Raw genomic sequence first — 18,147 nt, 5'->3', positions numbered from 1 at the left:
CCTTGCTACACTTGTTTTGATAAGGTAAAGTAGGATCATTATTAACTGTTGTATTAATTACACACAGTTTCACACTATTTTTTATCTATACCGTCAACCTATCAACCAATTTGAATTGAAAAATATGTCTTTTCATATGAAATAATATAGACCGTTGATTTATAATTGAACGACTCAGTTCAACTACAAGTAATCCTTAGATGTGAAGTAGGAGGAACATTCTTTATACTCTGACCTTATATTTATAACCAGAAGTTACTTTTTAAATTAATTGAAAAACCAATGTATCTAGCCAATATTTAATCTAGATACATTAGTTGTTCAACCAATCTAAAAAACATCATTTACTTATAAATAAAGTCGGAGGAAGTAGTAAATTGACACCAAATGAGAGAGTATGAGAAGAGCTCCCTTTACACCATGATTTCCCCACCTCATTTACTAATGATATCCAATGAGTATTCATGTCCAAATACACAAAGTATAATCTCAAAACACAATGAAACCCTTTTATCACCATGGTTAAATTTGTAAAATCACACACCAATATTTATGATGTAAGCATGATAGTTACCAGCACCAGAGGAATAGGACAAGACCATGTAGTATCATATGATCATATATCATGGCCACTACTCTCTTTTATTTTTCCTCACAACCCCACTTTTACACTGCCAGTGCCACCTCACCTCTCTTCTCTTCACATTGATTTTCACACTCTCTCTCTCTCATTCTATGATTCACCAAACAAAGTTATTCAAAACAAAACACAATTCTCTTTCTCTCTGACTCCCGACACTGTTTCATTACCCGACAAAAGCAACCTCTGCAAACAAACCAGTGACTATACCATAACACCACACATCTCTCTCTCTCTCTCTCTCTCTCTCTCTCTCTCAAATATCATTGCTTTACACAGTTCCACTTCCACACTCACAAGAAGAAAATCACAAACTTCATCTCTCTCAACTCAACACCATACACAAACCCAACAACTCCCATTTCTCTCTTTCACATTCATCTCTCCAAAGTTCTTATCTTTTTCAAATGGGCAAGCTTATTTCTCTCTACAAACTTGAATCTCGTGGCATAGTGTAAAAAAAAAAACTATCTTTACTCTTTTGCAAATCAAAAAACCTTAACTTTACTCTCTCTCTCTCTCTCTAGAGAATGGCATGCCGGAAACTGAGCACTGTTAACTTGGATCCAAACAGAAAGAGAAGTGGAGGATTAAGAACACAACAAGCAGGAAGAGGGTCATGCCGTGGTAGTTAGGATTTGGAATTTGGAATCCAAAAAAAAGAAAACTTGCTTGAAAAATGCATAGTCAACAAGTTTGACTCTTACCCTTTTGATTTTTCTGTTTGTGAATGCTATTTAGGTTTGAGAAAAGTAAAGTAAGAGTGGTTTTTTGAGAATTACCAAAATGGGTTTTTTGTTGAAAGAAGTTTTGAAGACTTTGTGTGGTAGTAATCAATGGTCTTATGCTGTGTTTTGGAAGATTGGTTGCAACAATTCTAAGTAAGTATGAAGAGTGATTCATGTTAACATATCAAGATTGTGTTTTTCTTGAAGTTTTCTGTTTTTGTTTCTGTGATGTTTTAATTTAGGGTAATTGAATATTTTGGGTCATTTCAATTTTTTATGTTGTTTTGTTAATCTAGAAAAAAATTGGTAAATTTGGGGTAGGGGTGAAAATTTTATTATTCCATATTAACTTTGATGCACTGGTAATGATTATTATACCTGCATGTTTGGATTGACAGTGAGTTTGATGAAATTAGGATGACATAGTAATATTGTTGAAATTCTAAGTGCATGTTTGGATTTACTTTTGAGAGAGTTAAAAGTGATTATGAAGACTTAAAATTGATTTTAGTATATTTTGGGGGTTTATGATTAGTTCTAAGCTAAAATTTGTAGCTTTTGCCTCCAAACTTGTTCAATTCACTTTCATGTGAATATATCCGAATATAAATCATTTTATCTTAGCTCATTTTTAACCAAAATCAATTTTACAAAACCAGTTCGATCAAAATCAATATTCACCACCATAGAACCAAACACATCAAAAGTGTAAATTCATGGTAACTTTTGACAAATTCATGTAGCACAACCTGATTCTGCCAAAATCGCCGTCAATACAAATATTTACTACGTTTGTCCATGATTTGAGATGCTTGTGTATGTGTACTAATCATACGAAAATAGTATTCACATTTGATTCTGTTTCTGGTGTTTATTTGTTTACTAGATAAGATTGACATGTTTATGTGTTATTATTGATTAGTCACTACTTCCCTGGATTTGATTTGTATTCATACTGTGCTGAATATTGGATCTTGCTTTGGAATTTTGTGCTTTGAAAGCTTCTGTTTTGTCTTCAAGAATCTTATATTTCTTTATTCAAAAGAAATATATTTTTTGTTGTTGTTTACCAAACACACAACTTGTTGAATTGATTGTCTGTGATTCTGTAAAGGATTCTGTTAATTCAGAATTTTGTCTTTCTTGTTTGATTCCATTTAGAGTTATTTTCCACTTACAAAAAACTGAGCTGTTTTCTTCAGCTATTCAAGATTTGGTTTGTGGTCCATCTTTGTCATTCTAACCACTATTGTTGTGACTTGTGATGTGTTACTTGCTTTGTTCTTCTCAATCTTTTGTTTATTTCTGACTTAATATGTGAAAGTATTTTTTTTTTTAATTCTACATTATTCTCAGCATCCAAATGGTTGTTAATAAATATTATACTACCTCCGGTCATTTTTATAAGAAACAAATCACTTTTAGGTTAATTAAATAACTGATGTATCTGGTCTGGTGTGTAATAAAGACCAGATACATTAGTTATTCAATGAACCTAAAAAATCAACTGTATCTTGTAAAAAGGATCGGAGGGAGTACTTTTTTTTTTACTATATGGTGATTAACTGTTGATAGTAAAATTTCTTGGTTTGACTTAATTGAGTATATGGTTTGACTCTGCAGGCTATTAATATGGGAAGAATGCTATTATGAACCCTTGTCATGTCCTTCCCCTCACGGCATTGTTGGGATGCCAAATTTGCCTAATCCTAACGGGGAAGGGTGCTGGTTTTCTTCTGAGTCTCAATCGTCTCATCTAGGAATACAAGAGGAGGATAGAGTCTCTTCTTTGATTAGCAAAATGACGGTCAATAATCTAGTCATTGTTGCAGGTGAAGGGTAAGTACTTTATCACGTTTTGCGCATTTTCACTTGTTTTTAGGTTGTTCCAATGGTGCTCATGTGCTGTTTTTTTGCTTTTATTCAGTATAATTGGACGTGTTGCATTTACCAACAGTCATGAATGGATTCTCTTGAACAATTTTGCTAAAAGTGCATATCCACCTGAGGTATGACGCTTTTCTTTTTGTTGTTCTAATGTAAATTGGATACTATGTTTCTTCCGTCTAGTATGAGTTTTGTGATTATCAATAAGTTAAGTTTCTTCTGAACTTACATTTCGATTTCTCATATAAGTGTGCTCTTTTTTAGGTATATGCTGAAATGCATCAGCAATTTTCAGCTGGAATGCAGGTTTGTGATATTCATTTTGTTCCACTTTTTGTTCTACACTTTTCATCGCTGTTTCGTAATTAATTACTGTATTATATTATTTTTGCAGACAGTAGCAGTAATTCCTGTGCTTCCGCACGGGGTTATTCAACTTGGTTCTTTCTATCCGGTAAATCCCTTTCTTTCATTGCAAGTTTTGTTCTGTAATTCTGGAGCAATGTAATGTAACTATTTCCTATTCCAATGATTTTATGCCAGTGCACTTAATTTGTGTCGTTTAGTCTAGTATTGCTGTTTGTTTTGGCATTTGAGCATTGTTAAATTCATGAATGTTATCTATCCCATTATTCCTCAACTAAATCACAATGTTAATGGCACAGATAATGGAGAATATGGGATTTGTGCATGAAGTAAAGAGCCTGATCTTGCAACTAGGGTGTATTCCTAATGCCCTTCTATCCGAGGACTATTCAGCTAAACTTTCACATGAAAGACTTGATGGACGTGCTACTTCCGGTGTGCCTGGTACATCAGTCATTACCTCAAATTCCACTCCTTCAGTGGTTAATGGCTCCAATCAGCAAAGTTATTCATTTCATGCTTCAAAGCCTATTGTTCAAAGACATGATAGAGTTGTGGAAGCTAAAGTAATACCCTCAAATTTCAATTCAAATCTGCAAAAGCATTCTGTTTCATATAACGGAAGATCTGAATTCAATAACTTAGCTGGTTCTGAGCCGTTTGGTCTATCAGGTCCAAGTGATTATAACCTAAAATATATGGAACAACAAATCTTATCAGCAGTTGGGAATCAAGATAATGTTAATCCTTGTATTAATGTGTCAAGTTCCCTAAACATTTCTCAACTAAAAACGGACGGAAGCCATAACGTTGGCGGTGGCAGTACTTCATTTCTTAGAGGAATCCCAGTACACGGTGGGATGAATAGTCTATTGAGGACAAATCTGATTACTAGTTCAGAATCACTGAATGATAGTTCAAATTTGACTGGTCGATCAGGTGTCGTTCACATGCCTCTAGAATGTTCTGATCAGAAGATTCTTCCCGAAGTTTCAAACTTTGCTTCAAGAGGTCAAAAGATAGACTATGACATGCTTCAGGCCTCTAACATCACCTTTTTTAATCCGGCGGAACATGTGCCTATTAATAGTCATATCCCTGGTTTTGATCATGATTGCTTTCAGAAAGATGGTGGTACTAATCAATCTGTGATGACAACGAATCCTAAACACGAGGAAACTTGTGCTCAACAATCTCCATCGGGCGGTGACGACCTGTTTGATATTTTAGGTGTTGATTTTAAAAACAAACTTCTCAAAGGACACTGGAATGAACTGTTTGCTGATGAATCAGATGCCAATGCTGAAAATATGGTTAAAAAGGAAATATCTACGAACAAAGAGGGTACAGATTCTGGTTATTATTCAGTTAACGAATCAATGTTGGACAGTGGCATTTTTTCTGGCATGTCAACAGACAACCTCTTAGATGCTGTGGTCTCAAAGGCCCAACGTCCTTTGATACATAATTCGGATGACATGTCTTGCAAGACAACCTTGACCGGGAATAGTAGTATCACCTCTATTCCCTCTCGTGTTTGCAAGCAGGTTATGTCCGGTAATTTCAAAGAGGGTTTGTTTGGTTTTTCGAAGAATGGAGGTAAAACGGGAGCCTTAGAAACTAGTTCTCTAAGGTCTGGTTGTAGCAAGGATGATACTGGAAACCTCTCTCAAACAACTACTATATGTGGTTCCCAACTTAGTTCATGGTTGGAGAATGGTGGCAATGTGAAGCGTGAAAATAGTGTTTCAACTGGATGCTCTAAGCGCCCGGACGAAGCTTGCAAACCTAATCGGAAAAGGCTTAAACCAGGTGAGAATCCCAGGCCTAGACCTAAAGATCGTCAAATGATTCAAGATCGCGTCAAAGAGTTACGAGAGATTGTTCCAAATGGAGCGAAGGTATTTCCTCTCTTATATCTTATCTCATTTCAGATTTTTCAAAAGATATTAAATATATTCAGGCACTGACGTTTTTTCTTTGATCTATTTGTTATCGTTTAACAGTGTAGCATAGATGCACTGCTGGAACGGACCATTAAGCATATGGGTTTCTTGCAAAGTGTGACAAAGCACGCCGACAAGCTGAAACAGACCGGGGATTCTAAGGTATGGAAATATTCACTCATATGTTTCTTGTCTCAGGAAACTTGTCTAGTTATGATATGAAATGTATTTATTTTCACAACAAGCACATACACATGCGCACATACACACAAATTTGTCGAGGAAGCACTAATAAGGGGAAAATATGTGTTCTTTATTCTTTAAATATGTAGATCGTTAGTAACGAAGGTGGGCTGCTTTTGAAAGACAACTTTGTGGGAGGGGCTACATGGGCATATGAGGTTGGCTCCCAATCAATGGTTTGTCCGATTATAGTCGAAGATTTGAATCCGCCTCGTCAGATGCTAGTAGAGGTAATGCTGATGCTTAATTTATAGATCTATGAAGTTCTTCGATTCTAACTTCTTCATCACCTCTATAATCTGGTTGCATGGTTATTCTTACAGATGCTTTGTGAGGAACGCGGTTTCTTTCTAGAAATAGCTGACTTAATCAGAGGATTGGGCTTAACAATCTTAAAGGGGGTAATGGAAGCCCGCAACGACAAAATTTGGGCACGTTTCGTTGTTGAGGTAATACTCCGTAAACAGACATATGTGTTGTTACCTTCATTAACTAAGTATTAGATATTTGGTATCTGTAAAATTCCATAAAATTTATATAGGGACTAAACTTGAAAGATCGTGATTTATAGAATCTGAAACATATTTAACCCTCTTTTGCACGTCGATTTTGATGTCATCTAAAATTCCTGGTGGTTTAATTTGCAGGCAAACAGGGACGTAACGAGAATGGAAATATTTATGTCACTCGTTCGTCTTCTAGAGCAAACAATGAAGGGTAACGCGTCTTCTTCGAATGCAATTGATGACATGATAGGTTACAACACTTTACCACAGAAGGCCTAATAGTACTATTAAACCAATCACTTTTCTTCTAAAGTATGGATGTGTTGAGAGCAAGTCGAGTAATACTTGCCATGACCAACATCAAATCCGCGATATCATGTGGTCTTAACATTGTCTAACTTTCTATTTTACATCTCATATATGAAATTTTCATATATGAATCCATTTTGAAGAGGAATGAAAGTGTAGGTAGTGAAAACTGAAAAGCATCTCAAGATTAAGAATATGTATTCTTATATTGTAACCGAGTGTTTATTTTTCTGGTGTTAGCCAACATGTCGTGTATCATGTGTTGCCGTGATTATCTTCTGATCCATTACTCAACTCTCAGATGACATGCATCGATTTTATTTGCGCGATGGTGCAATTCCAGCAGCATTTTGGAAGTTGGTAGTGATTTATATGAGATGTATAGATAGATATTGAAGGGTATGGAAAGAAAAGGTTCATGTGGTCATGTTAGCAATGCATTTTTTCTTTTGTTGCTCTTCTACTTTTAGTGTTATTACATTATTACATGAAATACTCAAATGTTGTAAAAGTGAGTGTGGTTTTGTATGTCAGGTGGAACTTGGAAGCAATATAAGGTTACAGTAGTATTGGTTTATATTTATTTAAAAAAAAATAGTATTGGTTTTATATATATTTTTCAGTTTTATTTAATTTGGAATGATATGATTCAGCTAAGAATTGTTTGGTCTATTGATTGATTAGTAGACCAAGGCCTTTTTTTCTTTTTTTTTATTAATCCAATTTTATTTTTTTATCTTAAGAAAATTTATAACAATTTATTTAAATTAAACATATTTAACTAATTCTCAAGTGCAATTATTGTCTTAATCTTATTGTTTTAACTAGTTGAGTTCATAATAATTTCGTCCAAACTCCATTAGTCCTAATCTTCTGGTTTTAAGGGAAAGAGGTCTCATATTTAGGAGGTAAGTAAAATTGGATAAAAAATTGTTTCAGTCAAAATTTGAACAATTCATCTTTAACTCAATCACTTGGTTTATTGTGTTTGTGTTTGGTCAATAAAATATGTTGTCTTTTTTAGGCGAAAGAAATCTTACTGTCATTTAACTTACTATTTTTAACAGGTTAATCTTTTAGGTATTTGGTAAAAATTGGTACTTAAAGTAATAATATATCTGCACCATTTTTCTTTTTCATCCAACCCTGCTAAAAGGTATTTATGTGACTGTTTTAATGCTAAAGTGACAAGTCTAAATTTAATGCTCACAAAATTTAGATTTATAAATCGATTATTTGATTTATGATGTTGATATTTTTATTTGTTAAATTATGTTTAAATTTTGAAATAACCAGAAAACATGTGTAAATACTTATGTTTGGCGTTATAAACACCTTTTGAACTTTTCATCTCAACATTAAACGATCACGTAAAAGGTTCTCAGGTTAAGTATCATATTCATGCTGTTGATCCAAGATATTAAGAAGCCACTCTTTCAGACCAATATTTCTCTTTATCGTGTCCGTTTGATATGATGGAAAGAAAGTGGAAGGAAATTACGCAAATCAATGAATGAATTTGGACTAAAGTTAGTCCATGTTCACTAATTGGTTTGCGTAAATTTCTTTCCATCAAACCAAACAAACATATCCATATGCAGATTTTTTCGCTTAATTTGGAGCATTATCAGATGCTGACTTCTTAACCCATGATTTTCTTCCAAAAAGCGTTCATGATCATCTTAAGAATGACGCAATAGAATTTTTTTTTGTTGTAAATAGTTTCTTCTTAGTTTTTTTTTTTTTTTTTTTTTTTAGCTTCTTAGGGAAAAAAAAAATTATAAGCCAAAGGATTACAATTAAAAATGAGTCTCATTTTTTCTCTCATCATTATGTTCTAGAAAGTCACTTGAGTCAATTCATGGTATTATGGTAGTCCAAGCTGGGCATACTCTGTACATGTGGGCTGCTTATCAAATTACACTAAGAGTTTGTTGAAAATTGCTTTTTAGGCCCTCATGTTGCCTTTTAACCCCCCAAAAATCCCAAAATACCCCAAATTTTGGGCCTAGTTGCGTTCGTATTATAGGATACGAACCCGCTATACTTCGTATCTTATGGCTACAACATCATAGAAAAGTTTGCAAAAACCAATAAAAGACTACCCTTCGTACCCTACGAAACGAAAACGCTAAACTTCATATTTTACGAAAACGAATACGCTAGGTTTCGTATTCTACTAAATGAAGATGCCTGATTTCGTATCCTAGGCGTGTTATTCCAGTAAAACCCCAACACTTCAGTATTTTGAAGAAAACTGGGTTCTTAGGGATGTGAAGGGCGATTTTTAGGGTTTCAATCGCGATCGAGAACGACGAACAAGGATCTCAACCAGTTTCATTCAAGCCCTGCTATTCGTCTCACTGAATCGCTACAGGAACAAGGGTTTATGTTGGAAATTTAGATGACCTATTTCATTTGGTTGCTTTATTATGTCTGCAATTTACAGGACCCATACCTGGCGTGTGAATTGTATTCCATGAGAAAATTCTATAACAAGCGTCAGTTAACACCATATCGTAACAATTTGAACCAATACAAGCACAATAGTTCATGAAACCTGTAAAATTTGTCACGTAACTACCAAAGTCACTTCGTAGTGTAACTACCAAAACGCAGAACGACAGCAATTCTATGAAAACTTAAAAAAAAAAGGTATAAAGCATAAATTACCTGTTGTGTGACTCCAAATGAGTGTGAGATCCCTCTTTTGGTGAAGAAACGTTGCTTTGAAGCCTTTCAATCGTCCCAAAATCACCCTAGGTCGTGAAAAATCCGATTGAGTGTTCTATTGGTAATGAAAGTAAAGTTTCTGATACCTAGCCTATATACGCATACTTCGTAACATGCATTACGAAACTCAGCGATTTCATTTCGTAACTAACGAAATGCTGAAATTTTTTAAAACCGTTACACTTCGTAACCGCCGCAATGAAACCATATGTTTTACTCAAAATTTGGCTAACAATCCAACGTTAGGTCTTGTGCAACATCATTTTGTATCATACAATACGAAATTAGGTGAGTTCATATTGCAGATTCCAAACTCCTTATAAGGGCAACATGGTCAAACTTAAGGGCAACATGGTCAAACTGGGGGCCTCGAAGTAAACATGGGGGGCCAAAAAAGCAATTTTCGAGTTTGTTTGCTTATCAAAATACGCTGTGTTTGATAATACATGATAGAATAATATATAGTAAAAATTTAAAACATTAAATCAATTTATGCAGAGGATAAAAAGTCATCTCATGATTCAGTGAGAGATAAATATTTTAGCTTTTTGTCCAGTCTCTTAGTCTTCAGTTTATTTAGTCTCAAAAATAATTTTCAAATCAAATATTGTATAGGCAAAAGGATTAAAATAAATGAATTTATCCTATGTGGCCTTCCACATCATCATTTTTTCAATAAAAAATTAAACAAAGGATTAATTTGTTCCAGTTTATAAAGATAAATGACCAAATTGTTACAAAAAAAGATAAAAGACCAAAATGTTACAAAAAAATAAGATAAAACACTTGCAGTGTAATTTTGCTTATTGTATAATACGATGGAAGTTATCCAGTTTAGTCACTTATTTTTAACCGATCAAACAGACACACATTTAACTTTCATTTTGACCAATTTAGATTATTTTAAATTTTGTAAAAAGTTTTGAACTAAAATATGTGTTTACATTTTATTTTTTTGTATTCAAAATATGTGTTTACATTTTAACTATAGTCAAAATCTCTTATAAATTTTTATGGATATTTACTATTTATCAGAAAAATGAGAAATTGTTTTCGGCTTCTTAAAAAAATAGATGCGCCAACAAAAAAAAAAACAAAGAGAAAATTTCAAAAAAATGGAGATTCAAAACTTACTTCACTAAAACGCATAAACCGTTTCAGACACATTTTTTTTATCAAATGCATATATGCTACGGACCGGGGTGTAAACCTAAAAATCAGCCACAACTCTCACCTATTTCCCTTCTCTTCTTCAATCCAAATTCTTCGAGCTGTATCTTGACCAATGATGCACAAGCATTAGTGTGGCACCTCTCAAAAAACCCAAATGGAGTTTAAGTAAGCCAATGTCTCCCATAGTCATGCCCTGCTCTGTTTCTCATGTAATCTACCGATCTTTGGTCGTCACTGTTTCTCATTTAATTTACCATTTTTGTGTTAACAGTCGGTGTATATATTCGTCAATTTTTAACATCTAATTGGCACTCGAAAATGTTCACACATCATATATTTTTTTTCTTTCAACTTACATGCATGTTCACACACGGGTTCTGTGTTTGTGATTTGTGTTCATTTGTTAGGATTGATTAGGTTATATATTTATGTTGATGATTTATTAACTGTTCTTGATCGTCTAAAAGTCCAACATACATCAAGCCACGAGCACAGATAGAGGCTAAACGCCCCCAATATCCAAACGTGCTCTCAAAATAAAGGACAACTCAGGTGTTATATGTGGTAGATCATCTACACATTGGGGACCCCATTATACTCTAAACTCTAATATTCTCCTATATATAAGTATTCATATATTAAGCCCTATGTATGAAATATTCGCGCCTCCAATTCTACACTCCATTTTATCTCTTTTAAATAATGATTTGAGCGTTGAAGTGCTAACATTTTTACATGTACCTTTTCCCCCATAAAGATCAAGAAACCATCTCACCATCACCATTCATCACTCCTATCAGCTGAATCGTCACCAGCTAAGAGAAATCATTTCTGAACCACCGGTTCATTATCCATTTAAGTTGAGCAACACTTTTGTGTAGATTTACTAATTAAGTCACATTATTTGTCCCCAGTTTTTGTTAGGATGATCACTTGTATTGTTGTAGAGTTCAATTGTTATGTGTAATTGTGTTTTAGTTGATAGCTTGGGCCTCAAGCAAGGCTGGCCTGCAGCTTGGCCTGCAGCAGCTTGCCTGCTCGCGCGCGTGCCTAGCCTGACTATGGGCTTGCCTTGCCTAAGCCAAAAAGTTGTTTTGTGTGTTTGGGACTTTGCCTATATATAGGCTTGTATTGTTGTTAGTGATCAATGAGAAGTACAATTTTACTTCAACAATTGGTATCAGTATACCTTTTAAATCGATCCAAACCTCCTCTTTGGCAAATAACCGTAGTTAGTTACACAAAGACCAAAAGAACAAAAGTCAGTTAGTCAGTTACAACAAACTTTTCCATTCTCCTTTTTCAAGAAAGCTTCGATTCTAGCTTCCATGGCTGATTCAAGCAACTATATGCAACCTTCTATACCAAGATTTGATGGCTTCTATGATCATTGGGCCATGCTTATGGAAAATTTGTTACGTTCTAAAGAATATTGGGATTTGATCGAGAATGGCGTGATTGTGGCACCTGCAAATGCAACGCAGGAGCAATTGAAATCATCTGAAGAAAGTAGATTGAAAGATCTGAAGGCAAAGAATTATCTGTTTCAAGCAATCGATCGCACGATTCTTGAAACCATCCTTTCTAGAGATACAGCTAAGGATATTTGGGATTCTATGCGATTGAAGTATCAAGGATCATCAAAAGTGAAGAGAGCTCAGCTGCAAGCTCTGAGAAAAGAATATGAATCTCTGAATATGAAGATTGGTGAGTCAATTAATGACTATTTCTCACGCACCCTAACCATTGTTAACAAGATGAAGATGCACGGTGAACCTATGACTCAAGGTATAGTAGTTGAGAAAATCTTGCGTTCTCTAACTTCAAGATTCAACTATGTAGCTTGTTCAATTGAGGAATCAAACGATGTCACTACTTGGACTGTGGATCAATTGCAAAGCAGTCTACTTGTTCATGAACATAGAATGAAAGGTCAAAGAGATGAAGAACAAGTCTTGAAAGTGAGTAACAATGGTGGTAGAGGGAGAGGGCGTGGAGGAAGAGATGGTGGTAGAGGGAGAGGACGTGGCAGAGGTAGATTCAACAAAGAAAATGTTGAATGCTACAAATGTCACAAGCTAGGCCATTTTCAATCTGAATGTCCAAGTTGGGATGAAGATAATGCAAACTATGCAGAGTTTGAATTTGATGAGGCTGGAGAAATCTTGCTTATGGCTCAAGGTACTAAAGATTTTGAAAGCAACAATGAAAGTAAGTATGAAATTTGGTTTCTAGATTCAGGATGTAGTAATCATATGGTAGGAAATAAGGATTGGCTGTTTGACTATGATGATAGTTTTAAAGATTCAGTGAAATTAGGAGATGATTCCAAAATGGCTGTAGTTGGAAAAGGGAATTTGAAGTTGTACATTGCAGGGTATGTTCAAATTCTCACAAATGTGTACTATCTCCCTGGCTTGAAGAACAATTTGTTGAGCATAGGCCAACTGCAGCAGAAAAATCTCACAATAGTGTTCAAGAATGACACTTGCAAGGTGTACCATGAAGAAAAGGGATTGATTATGTTCACTCACATGTCAATGAATAGAATGTACATAATCAAAGCACCAGTGTTGATTCCAAATTGTTACAAAGCAACCCAATCCAATGATGCTCAGCTTTGGCATCAAAGATACGGACACTTGAGTTTCAAAGGAATCAACATCTTGGCCCAGAAGAAAATGGTACAAGGCCTACCATATGTGAAGGAACCAGATCAAAAGTGTGACAGCTGCATGAAGGGAAAGCAACAGAGAGAATCCATGCCAAAGAAAACACTCTGGAGAGCTAGTGAGAAATTGCAGCTAGTACACTCTGATATCTGTGGCCCTATCAATCCTGAATCTAATGGCAAGAAAAGATACTTAATCACCTTTATTGATGATCTAAGCAGAAAGACATGGACTTACTTCTTGAGTGAAAAGTCTGAAGCATTCATTGCCTTTCAGAAGTTCAAGGCTATGGTGGAGAATGAGACTAAACTCAAGATACAATGCTTGAGAACTGACAGAGGTGATGAGTATACATCTACTACATTTAATGAATATTGTGATGTTCAAGGGATCAGAAGACAACTTACAGCTGCCTATACACCTCAACAGAATGGTGTTTCTGAAAGGAAGAATAGGACTATTATGAATATGGTGAGATGCATGTTGTCAGAAAAGAATGTACCAAAGAATTTTTGGCCTAAAGCAGTCAACTGGTCAGTCCACATACTCAATAGATGCCCTACTTTTGCAGTAAAAGATGTTACACCAGAAGAGGCTTGGAGTGGAATCAAACCCTCAGTAAGTCACTTTAAAGTTTTTGGTTCCATTACCTATGTTCATGTACCAGACAATCTGAGGAAAACGCTTGATGACAAAAGCATTGTCTGCATTCACTTAGGCATAAGTGATGAATCCAAGGCCTATAAACTGTATGATCCTTTGAAAAGAAAGATAGTTGTGAGCAAAGATGTAAGATTTGATGAGACAAAACAATGGAATTGGGAAAGTAAGGGAGTTGAAGCAATTAAGGGAAGAGAAGTAATCCCTGACACAGATGCTTGCACAACAAGCAAACACAGTGAAGAAGGGAATGAAGGTTATGATGATCACAATGAAATCTTGAATGGGGACAATAATGATCAAGGAGAACACAATGATGTGAGTGATTAAATTGTTCCAGATTCAGAGAGTAGTGATGAAGAAGATAACCCTCCCTTGGATAAAAGAGTTTCAAAAAGACCAGGATACCTTGATGATTTTGTTACAGATGATGCTGAGATGCACAATCTTGCTATTTTCACTCCTAGCACTGATCCCATTTCTTATGAAGAGGCCTGCAAGCATGATATTTGGAGAAAAGCAATGGATGCTGAAATTTCAGCTATTGAAAGCAATGATACTTGGGAATTGACTGAATTACCAGCTGGTGTAAAGAAGATTAGAGTGAAATGGATATACAAGACCAAGTACAATGAACAGGGCAAGATTGAAAAATATAGAGCAAGGTTGGTTGCAAAAGGCTATTCTCAGCAGCAAGGCATTGACTACAATGAAGTGTTTGCACCTGTTGCAAGGTGGGACACTATCAGAACTATTCTTGCTATAGCTGCTTTGAAAAACTGGTATGTGTTTCAGCTTGATGTGAAGAGTGCTTTTCTGCATGGAGAACTCAATGAGGAAGTGTATGTAGATCAGCCTCTAGGGTATCATAAGGAAAATAAGCAACTGGTGTACAGACTGAAGAAGTCTTTGTATGGATTGAAACAAGCACCTAGAGCTTGGTACAGCAAGATAGAAGCTTACTTTAATCATGAAGGATTTGAAAAATGTCCTCATGAGCATACCCTATTTGTCAAGAGTGAAACAGATGGAAGAATTATATTAGTAAGTTTGTATGTTGATGACTTGATCTTCACAGGCAATGGTGAGAAATTGTTTGCTGAGTTCAAGAGTTCCATGGAAAGAAATTTTGCAATGACAGATTTAGGGAAGATGAGGTACTTCCTTGGTGTGGAAATAAAGCAAGATGGTAATGGAATATTTTTGTATCAACAAAAATATGCAGTTGAAATCTTGCAGAGATTTGGGATGAGTGATTGTAACAGTGTGAACAATCCAATTGTGCCTAGTAGCAAGCTTCAGAAAGATGAGACAGGACAAGCCAGCAATTCAACTTTATACAAGCAAATGGTAGGGTGCTTGATGTACTTGCTTGCAACCAGACCTGATCTAGCTTTTTCTGTATGCTTAGTGGCAAGATATATGAAAAGACCAACTGAAATTCATATGGCTGCTGTGAAAAGAATACTCAGATACTTGAAGGGAACAACTAGCTATGGCTTGTGGTATGAAAGAGGTAAAGGAGATGAGCTGGTTGGGTGGTCTGATTCTGATTATGCTGGTGACATTGATGACAGAAGAAGCACATCTGGCTATGTGTTTATGATTGGCACTAAGGCTGTGTCATGGTCTTCCAAGAAACAACCAATTGTGACATTATCTACAACTGAAGCTGAATTTATAGCTGCAGCTGGTAGTGCATGTCAAGGAGTTTAGTTATCTAGAATTCTGACTGCTATTGATGCAAGGAAAGGGAACTGCATCACCATTTACTGTGACAATAGCTCATCAATCAAGCTATCTAAAAATCCTATGATGCATGGAAGAAGTAAGCATATAGATGTGAGGTTCCACTTCTTAAGAGACTTGACTAAGGAAGGTATAATTCAGCTGGTTCACTGCTCATCCTTTGAGCAAGTAGCAGACATAATGACCAAGCCATTGAGTTTTGACAGCTTCAGTAGAAATAGAGATAAGCTGGGCTTGTGCACTTTGGAGTTGATAAATTGATTGGAAATGATGTTCAATTTAGGGGAGCAATTGTTAGGATGATCACTTGTATTGTTGTAGAGTTCAATTGTTATGTGTAATTGTGTTTTAGTTGATAGCTTGGGCCTCAAGCAAGGCTGGCCTGCAGCAGCTTGCCTGCGCGCGCGTGTGCCCAGTGGCGGAACCAGGAAATTAAATTAGGGGGGGCCGCTAAAAAAATTATATTTCTAACAAAAATTTAAGTAATAGAAAATACAAATTTGATCCTAAAAATATTAAATTACATACCGTAAATAATATTCTACGTGTACCACGTGTTACTTTAAACTAATACTTGCACAAAATTAATCATAAAAAAATTATATATTTCATCATAATACATGTATACATAAAAGAGAATGATTGTTTTTATTTGAAAATAGTTGGCTTGTTTTTTGGAGAAAAAAAAATAGAAATTATCTATTGTTTGTGTTGGTATATCATTTATATTATTATTATTATTATATCTATAAAAATCAACTTTCTATAAAATAATATTGGTTTAGTGGCATGTGAAATGTCTTAGGTTCAAATCTTGGGTATTGAACATACTTTTTTTAAAAGAACTAAAAATCAAAACTAGGGCCAGCAAGAGTTGAACTCATGACCCCAAGATGCAAGGGCATTATGACTACTTGAACTACCACTGTGCTACGCACAACTTTTAATACTCTATGTGTGCAAATAAATATATATACATTTAATATTATAAAATTACTAAGGGTATTAAAGTAATTTCTCATTTTTTCGAGGGTGGCCGCGGCCCACCCCAGCCACCCCCTAGTTCCGCCAGTGCGTGTGCCTAGCCTGACTATGGGCTTGCCTTGCCTAAGTCAAAAAACTGTTTTGTGTGTTTGGGACTTTGTCTATATAGGCTTGTATTGTTGTTAGTGATCAATGAGAAGTACAGTTTTATTTCAACAGTTTTTGTATTCTTTGTTTATATTTAATAAACTTTTCTTTATTTAAAAATATAAAATGTAAGGAACAAAGGAGTATATATAATTATATGCCCCGGTTTATCATTTGATCGTCCATAGTGCGTTTTAATTACTATATGATACGCCCATCAACTTTTTTGTTCATCTCTTCTAACTTCGAATGGTGGAGATCGATAATCGTGTATAATCCATAAGAGTTGTACACCACTAATTAAATGATTAATTAATTAATTAATTAATTAATTAGTATTCAAAGTACTAACCACTAACCAGTGGGTGCATCATATTTTAGTATGTTAAAATCAAGTTCAATTATATAATATGATCAATCCCCTTAAAATATGTTACTTAAGCTCTTTTTATGCAACTTTACACACATCTTTTTGCAATCTCGCCATCAGTAGTGGCTGCCGGTGGTCGCCGCCGGTTGTTATAAGACAAAATATATTGAAAAGCAAAGCAAATAATTAAAGAGAAAACATGTATATGTGTCTTCAAACCCGGTGGCTATAGCAGCCGTTGTTAAAACCCACCAAGGCATATGCATGTATAGTGTACACAACACTTAAAATTAGCTCTTCAAATTTGTATTACTTTTTTTGTAATCCTAGGAATGTTTAGTTGAACCTTACCTCAAAAAAAAAAAAAAAAGTTTTGTTAGGTGTATGGTGGACGACTTTCATAAGTGATTTACCGTCATATATCAGTAATTAAAAAAGTTGAATTAAGTAACAACAAAAATTCTTAGTAATTCTAGTGATGGTTGACAAAAGTCACTAGTGTGTAAAACTCTTAAATTTTTTATTACTTATAATTTTAGTAGTGTTAAATAGATTTGAAGTTGTATATTATTCTCTAAAGTTAGCTTAGAAGAAGATATATTTCGTAAGGTTGGTGCGAGATTAAGAATGAGACATATATTATTGGTGATGATATTAAACTTATAAAACTCAAGAATTATTGATCCAATGAGGAACAATAGTTATATCTCAAAAAAACTTGCGCGATTTCTTTCAAAATTTCTTACTTCTTTCGTAATCTTTTAGTAATCAATATATATTTTTTTGAATTAGTAATATTAAGCGTTACTTTTAGGTACGTCGTGTCCTTGGTGAACTCTCGAAACCTAAAAAGTTGCCTCAATAAACCGTAGGAGAGTTGAGTGAAGACGATGCTAGAAAAACATGTAATCTAAATAAAATAATAGTAGCATAAAAAAAGTAGTCAAACTTTCTATGACTTGTGTGTGCTCTTCTCTCAGCTATAAATAGGATATAAACCTCAATTACCTTCTAAAGCTATCTGCTCTTCCATT

At 34.8% G+C, this 18,147-nt stretch overlaps 1 protein-coding gene across 1 annotated transcript; it reads left to right on the top strand.

The window, feature by feature from the left end:
- The first annotated feature begins 620 nt into the window (after positions 1-620).
- LOC123897256 (transcription factor LHW-like) lies at positions 621-7,240 on the top strand. Its single transcript, XM_045947817.1, has 10 exons — positions 621-1,521; positions 2,992-3,207; positions 3,296-3,377; positions 3,520-3,561; positions 3,650-3,709; positions 3,921-5,522; positions 5,628-5,729; positions 5,900-6,040; positions 6,134-6,259; positions 6,458-7,240. The coding sequence occupies exons 1-10, from the start codon at positions 1,427-1,429 to the stop codon at positions 6,593-6,595; spliced, it is 2,604 nt and encodes an 867-aa protein (XP_045803773.1). The 5' UTR covers positions 621-1,426; the 3' UTR covers positions 6,596-7,240.
- Positions 7,241-18,147: the final 10,907 nt, after the last annotated feature.

Source organism: Trifolium pratense, linkage group LG7, assembly GCF_020283565.1.
Source record: "Trifolium pratense cultivar HEN17-A07 linkage group LG7, ARS_RC_1.1, whole genome shotgun sequence".
Taxonomy (NCBI): domain Eukaryota; kingdom Viridiplantae; phylum Streptophyta; class Magnoliopsida; order Fabales; family Fabaceae; genus Trifolium; species Trifolium pratense.
This window is presented reverse-complemented; position numbering and strand designations above follow the sequence as displayed.

Bases quoted from the DNA above. Each gene is read 5' to 3' on its own strand.
- LOC123897256 (XM_045947817.1), top strand. From the start codon at position 1,427: ATGGGTTTTTTGTTGAAAGAAGTTTTGAAGACTTTGTGTGGTAGTAAT. The intron at 3,208-3,295 runs GTAAGTACTTTA...GCTTTTATTCAG, and splicing joins GTCATTGTTGCAGGTGAAGG to TATAATTGGACGTGTTGCAT. The intron at 6,041-6,133 runs GTAATGCTGATG...TTATTCTTACAG, and splicing joins CTCGTCAGATGCTAGTAGAG to ATGCTTTGTGAGGAACGCGG.